The 6,979-nt window shown below is 41.4% G+C and overlaps 1 protein-coding gene across 1 annotated transcript; it reads left to right on the top strand.

Annotated features, from left to right (window-relative positions):
- The first annotated feature begins 294 nt into the window (after window positions 1–294).
- On the top strand, window positions 295–3,671 carry LOC136429340 (uncharacterized). The gene is made up of 3 exons (XM_066419193.1): window positions 295–732; window positions 2,446–2,553; window positions 3,076–3,671. The coding sequence occupies exons 1-3, from the start codon at window positions 346–348 to the stop codon at window positions 3,238–3,240; spliced, it is 660 nt and encodes a 219-aa protein (XP_066275290.1). The 5' UTR covers window positions 295–345; the 3' UTR covers window positions 3,241–3,671.
- Window positions 3,672–6,979: the final 3,308 nt, after the last annotated feature.

The raw sequence follows: 6,979 nt of genomic DNA, 5'->3' as shown, positions 1-6,979 counted from the left end.
ATAGCACTGGGAACTTTTGTAATCATAGTTCGAAGGGTCAGGGGTAAAGGTCGCCAATGGCATTCGCAGTCCTCAGACAATCCAGAAAAAATACATCTTATAATGAAGTTATAGTTTATCATAAGTTACATTTTTGTGGTTCGTTCATCTTCCTCAGTTAAACAAAGCGGTAAGGATTGTATTGGCAGCACGGTATGCTTTAATAGTAGTAACGTTACATCAGACGTGTCGTCACTGGAAATCCCCCGATATTATTCTCTAGTATGTTCTTTTCTCTTGCCAACTGTAAAGAACGACCTCATCGTCTCTTGTTGTTATAGCATAGGCCGAAGTACAGCCGTTTTGATGAGATTATTAAGCCCGTCTTTTCTCGTTTCAGAAAAGAGCGTTAACTCAAATGTTGGTGGGGCGGTAGAACTAGACCGTCTATGCGTAACAGCACGCCACTGTTGCCGTCGTCTGCAAATGGAGTCCACATCCGACCTGCTGGAGGACTGTAAAAACCTGAACACGTCAGAGCTACCACCGCTAGTTCTCATCGACGGAGAGGTACTGAGCTTGGACATATCAAAACAACAGGTCATGCAAACGTGTACCTCACAGGAGAGTATTGGATCCCAATCTACCTCTCTGAAAGAAGAGCCCGAAGAGCTACAGCAGAGTGACCAGAACGTTGTGGTGCCAAACTTTGAACTGCTGAACAAACCGCTGGACAGCGGTGTAAAGAGACAGGTAAAAATGGGAACTAGTTTTCTTTTTGGGAATAGCCGAAAGCGAAAGGTAATTATCACGCCTACAGTCAGTTTTTTTTCCAGCAACTGTTAGGCTGGAACGTCAGGACATTGTTAATGCCTGGTAACGACTACGTTTACGTGTAAAGGGCTTAAAGGAGTCCTAAACCCCAGAAGGCGGTGTTATTTTGCACTAGATTATGTATCAATAAATACATAATCAGACTTTTTACAAAATTCTGCTTGTGGTAAATTGCACAAGGTGAGTTTTGTAAAACAACATGATACTCACTAAACCCGTGCAGACCCTACCCATGCATTCCCTATGCGTAAACATACATCTTTAATCGTAAATATTTTTGGCATAAATGAGGGTGGTTAAGCACAATAAGAAGGCCAATTGTTGAGAAGATATAAAAGAACACATAGCCAGAAGGTTTTTCTTAACCACCCTGACATTCTTTCTGTAATCTAACTTTTGTCAGGCCTTGTAAGGCACATTGTATTAAGCCATAGGCTGAGGTTTTTTAATTCAATTAATTAGAAAATAGAGGGTCATCTGGGGAATTTAGTAGAATACTGGATGCTTTTTGATGCGCACGGAACTAGTGTGTACTTAATCGTATACTGTACAAAATATCAATTTTTACTTCCAAAAATTATCATCTATTGGAAAATAACTCCCCCCTCTGGACTTTAGGACCCCTTTAAAAAGACTTTTAGAATTAAATCGTTATACAGATCATCACTGCCATTCTTTCATTTTGCCAGCATTTATAAGTAAGAGAAAACCCCGAAATGTAAGTTTCTACTGAGTCCTATTCTGTTATTTGTTCTTCTTAAAAGCCACATGATTATATCAGCAACAATACTAACTGATTAGTTTGTTTCCATGTGGTATAAGATATTTCAGAAAACTATTCTGTGACGGTATGAGCGAAAAGTGGGCCATCGCAAACAAATATTTGAACTAAAATGGCGGCCGAGTCAAATAAAGACCGCCGTCTGTCTTCAACTACACAACTGTGAAAATTTATTTCTGCCTGTTACGTTTGCGTGTTGTTTAATTGCAAAAATCAATTTCAACAAATTCGTCTGGGAAACTAAATTTGTATTTGTTTCTGAAGTATTGACCTATCCGTTGTCTGTCCAACATTGTTAGAAATCCAGCTGACGAGAAAGTAAGGTGTGATGCTGTTTTGCCACAAATTAAAATAGTCAAAACAAAATGATAAAAAAACATGCATGATCAAGAAATAGGATATGAAGAAATTTCTTGTCCTTGACACGCGCGTATTCACAAAGTCCCTTTAGAAACCTGATTTTCAATGCACCGAAAAAAGAGGAACTGAAACTCAGGAAAGTACATCTAGGTTTTATTTTGCGTGGAAAAGATAATCCTTTAAACCTTGAGGGAGGTGTCTTACACAAGAAATACGAACCTTACCCGGTAGCCTAACCCACTTACGCATGGCTACACAGTCTACAGACTTCATAACAAGCTCAGCTCCGTACCCGGGCACTGCCATAGTATGGTCAATTGTTTTCCTCATAATCATGTCGGAATATGGCAGATTTTCGGCACTGGCGTTCAATCGCAGTCTCCTTGAGGAAGAAGACTGGCACAAATAACGACCATTGTCGTTTTTTTTATACGCAGCTTGCAAAATTACAGACCTATGTTTTTTTCTGGATTACACTATCTATTACCCAGGTAAGTGAGGAAGATAAAGAGCGTGCGAGAGTTCGAAGAGAGAAAAACAGAAGAGCGGCCGAAAGATGTCGTCACAAGAGCAAGGCACGGGTGGAGGAGCTCAGGAAGGTAAGGTCCATTTTGGGTACAGAAATCTTTATTGACACAACAGAAGTAAAGCGACGTTCGTAAGGTCTTGTAGTACAACAGCACATGCAAACAACAAACAATGGTATATAAAATGATTAACCTACGTACAAGTACATGAATATTTCAACATATCGTACTAGTTCTAAGATCTAAACATTCTTTGATATATTTACCAATTTGTACACAGTAAGGGTAAACAACAGAATGTATTTGTAATAAATTCTGAAACAACAACAATTGCTTAGCAATGGTCCCTACGGGCACAATAACAAATGCCACGGCTTTATCTTCATCTCGTCATGTATAGTCGTATCTTAACCTAAGGAAAGTACTCTCACATTACCGAAAAAAAAATTAATCATATAGTAGTTTTATTGGTAAAAAGTACTAAACTAAATAATTTTACATTTTGTTTACATCGTTGATTATGAACTATGATCAAAGCTTCGTCCAAGGCGGTGATAAGGTATTGATGATGTTTGTCCTCTCGTTCCCATGCAGAGAACACTTCACCTGGAAAACTCGAACTCAGGGCTACGTGCGGAGATCGGGCGGCTGAAACTGGAACTCAGGAAACTGAGAGCAGAAGTCGCCACACACATGGAACTGTGCCACAGCGCAGAGATCCCGCCACAAGACTGGCAGGAGCTGTCTGAGGAAACTTGAGATTAGATACAATATCCTCCAAATTCTTTCACGTTCCGCCATCTTGAATATTTGGAGGTCATCAAGTAACAACAACATGATTGAAACAGACTTATATCAAAGTTACAGATTTGTGCGAGATAGAGTGACCGTTAGGCTGTATTTTGAGGAGGGGGGGCGAGAACAATTAGCATGGATGACAATTTCTGTACATTCAAAGTTCAAACATCAGCGTAGCTGGCTCGGTAGCGATGCATGGGAAGTGTAACGTTAAATGATATTTGTTATAACATGATAAGGTATAATTAATTGCTCTGTGTTTGTGTAAAGACGTAAGTTGTCGAATTCAATAGAATTCAGTTCAGGGATTTCTTATAAGTTCACAAAAGAAATGTTCTCAAGAATTGATGCTGTACTTCATGAATAGTAGACACGTTTGACTGATATACCCCTGCCAGGATAAACAACATGTTTGTTGCGTTGACTTGTTTTTTCTTGCAAAGTTTGGGAATCCCCCGAACACACGATTGCAATTGAGTCACCTAATACTCATAGGGGGTTCCCGCTTGATACAATACAGTTAAGTTAGCAGTTCTTAAACGGTGACAATAACCAACAGAGGATTTTCTGATAGGGTTAAACCTGAATAGCTTCAGTCTCGCGCAAGCACTCATTTGCATACATACATACATACGTACAGACATGGATACTTACATACATACATACTCACATTACATACATGCATGCATACATACATACATACATACATACATACATACATACATACATACATACATACTTACATACATACATACGTGCATAGATACATACACACATGTAAAGATACATCAATCGCGAAAAATTGCATAGGTTACTTTACCACTGTATTTGCATATTAGATATCTAGCACGCAATGATAGACTTTGGGGGATTCCCCCTTCCCAGAGGTCAGCGAAAGGAGTCCAGTACGTCGTAAACAAATAACAAGTGCGGCGTAGCGCGGGAAGTACCTAGTGTATTTGGACTCGTGTCCTTACATGTGCCGTCGACACGCAAAGCATAACAGGTAAACTAGCCTGCGCCCTAGCCTGTGTAGTAATATTTAGGTATCAATGTGTGCTATTTTTCTGAAGATGTCTGAAAACTCTGTCAACAAGGTTCCGGAACTGCCACCGCCGATTCAGCTAGCAGGGGAGAGCGATGTCGTCCACTTGACAACGGTCCAACAACAGCAACCCCAGCCGAGGTCAAGTTCGGCAGACCCTTCGTTCTCGCTCGCGTTCACTGAAGGAGGTAAACAGGAAAGAGTGATGAGGGATTCTTCTGAGTGTGATCCGACCGAGATGTTGTCGTCACATCGCCGCTTGGGTTCAGCGCAACCGGAACAGGTACGAACGTCAAATTAAGCGAAAGTAAAAGTACACAGAAAGGTCAGGCCAATAAACGGCAGGGCGTTTCATCGATAATGAAAGGAACATAATTCTTTCTTCTCTAGACTTGCGAATACGACTTAATGATTATTGTCATCATAATGGAAAGTGACGTTTTCTAACGCTGAGCTACACTCCAAGCAGAAATTACGCTGTGGCTTGTTTTGGATGCTTTTGTTGATCTATTTTATTTTTTTCATACACAGACTAACACATTTTTATGCACTTGTAAGCAGTGTATAAAAGAGAACACAAATTCGAAAGGTCGACAAAACGCATAAGATACGCCCAGAACAAGCCAGCGCCTAGCCTAACCTCTGCTTGGAGATTGACGTTGAGCAGAGTGCCCGATTGATTTTTAAAACAGATTTGTTAGCAAGATAATTGCTGTGTTTTGCTCTTGTTCTCACTATGATATGTCTGCTTGCCATGCAGATAAAGATCGATGCTGAGGACGAAGCACGTTCCAGATTCCGAAGAGATAAGAACAGAGAAGCAGCCGCTAGGTGTCGCCTCAAGAGGAGAGACAGAGAAGAAAAACTGAGAAAGGTGCGTGATGACATGACGTTATAAATGCCCTAATCCAAATTCCTATGATAGTAACACATTTTCTATCCCAAGCAAACTGCAATGGTGCCAAGTAGTGACTTGGATGCGAACAGGGTCAATGAATAAGCGTCCAAAAACTGTCACGAAAGAGTATCGACTTGGCTTTATAGAAAATACACTGTTAACAATAGCACTGAAACTACTTTCCAATGATGGTTATATGAAACCTGAAATGTATGACCTAGTTATAACTCGCTGTTGTTATCGATGTCTTGATACCTGCAGAAAAAAAAAAAAAATTGTGAACATTTTCTTGGTGCCTGAAGCTAGTTATTTGCTCGTCTGTTATTTGCTGTAATGCTGCACCCGACGCGACGTAACGATCGAATATATGGTGAATGTGCTGCCGTATTACCTTAAAAAAAAAGTTATGCTTTTGATAGCGTTCGCGCGCGTGTCTGCATGTGTGTGTCCTCGATAGGGCCTCGCTAGGTGGATTGTTTTCATACATTGTATTTGGTACACATGGGTTGTCTGAGGAGACCTATAAGAGATTTTTTGCCCCCCCCCTCCTACGGCGTAATGTGGTACTGCAGTGAAGCAAATCATCTGAAAACTTATGACGATTATTATTTCCTCCGTCCAGCACACGGTTTGTCTGGAGAACGCCAAGTCGGGACCCCATGCAGAGATAGCGCGGCTCCAGCAGGAACTGAAGAGGCTGTCCGTACACGTCATGAACCACATGGAACTCTGTCACGCCCCCTGGCGCACCAAACACCTCACTGCAGCACCGGAGACCGACCATGCACAGGACTCAGCAACGCCACCGGATTAGACTGTACAATACCTCAAAATAGAAAACTGACGATTTTTAAAGGTCTGTGTTGTTAAAAGACCTTCCCAGCCCTGACGCATTGAATGTATCACGTAGTGGTAGTAGGTTTTATTTCTTCTTTCGGACAATATATTTATTACTGTTAAAGGCTCAATATCTTTAGTTTGTGGTTTGCCTTCCACGTTTTTATTCAACATTATATCACGCCGGCTTGTATACCTACTCTATCTGTGATTCTAAACTTTAGCCACCCAGTGCCGTGGCCCGTGAGCCTACGGGAGCTGATCAGCTCCTGTCCCAATGTTTGGCTACAACGTAAAGCTGATTTAACGTAATCAAACTGACCCGGAAGTTGCATGCAGCGCTTCGGCGTAGCTGAGGCCATACGATGCTTGTGGGACATCTTAAGATTATAAACAACGGTCATGTTCCTTTCCCCTGAAATCATATACATGTGGTTATTGTTGATAAGCTGTAGAAACGTTTTATGAATTCCTCTGGGTTTTTTTCAGCGCTCAAAGGTAAGCGTAATTCACATGGGGCAATCCCCGCGTTACCATGGAGACGGAGTCAGGTGATATGTGGGTGAAAGGTCAACTGGGGCTTCCCATAAGTATCGAATGAACATTGTTGCACTTTTGAACTCCCCTATTTTTTCGCTCGATGGTACGTGACCTCTTCTCCGAGTAAACACTTCCGCCATATGAATTCCCGTGCTGCGTGGGGGGAGGGGTGTGTGTCAGGTGAAATTAGGGTCAAAGGTTCACGGTGACGTCACACTAAAGGGTCTTTCCCATGGCCAAACAACAAGGTCTCATTCGACAATCAGGCCGTTCCATTGGAATCAATGTTAAAATACGCAATTTTAGGACTGCACATCTAAAAAAAAAAACAATTGATCTGGAGGTGTTTTGCTTTCTGTTGTTAACAAACGTGTTTGCCG

Source organism: Branchiostoma lanceolatum, chromosome 3 (assembly GCF_035083965.1).
Source record: "Branchiostoma lanceolatum isolate klBraLanc5 chromosome 3, klBraLanc5.hap2, whole genome shotgun sequence".
In the NCBI taxonomy this organism is placed as follows: domain Eukaryota; kingdom Metazoa; phylum Chordata; class Leptocardii; order Amphioxiformes; family Branchiostomatidae; genus Branchiostoma; species Branchiostoma lanceolatum.
The sequence above is the reverse complement of the archived record's forward strand: the minus strand, read 5'-3'. Positions and strand labels throughout refer to the sequence as shown.

Bases quoted from the DNA above. Each gene is read 5' to 3' on its own strand.
- LOC136429340 (XM_066419193.1), top strand. From the start codon at position 346: ATGAGATTATTAAGCCCGTCTTTTCTCGTTTCAGAAAAGAGCGTTAAC. The intron at 733-2,445 runs GTAAAAATGGGA...TCTATTACCCAG, and splicing joins ACAGCGGTGTAAAGAGACAG to GTAAGTGAGGAAGATAAAGA. The intron at 2,554-3,075 runs GTAAGGTCCATT...GTTCCCATGCAG, and splicing joins GGGTGGAGGAGCTCAGGAAG to AGAACACTTCACCTGGAAAA.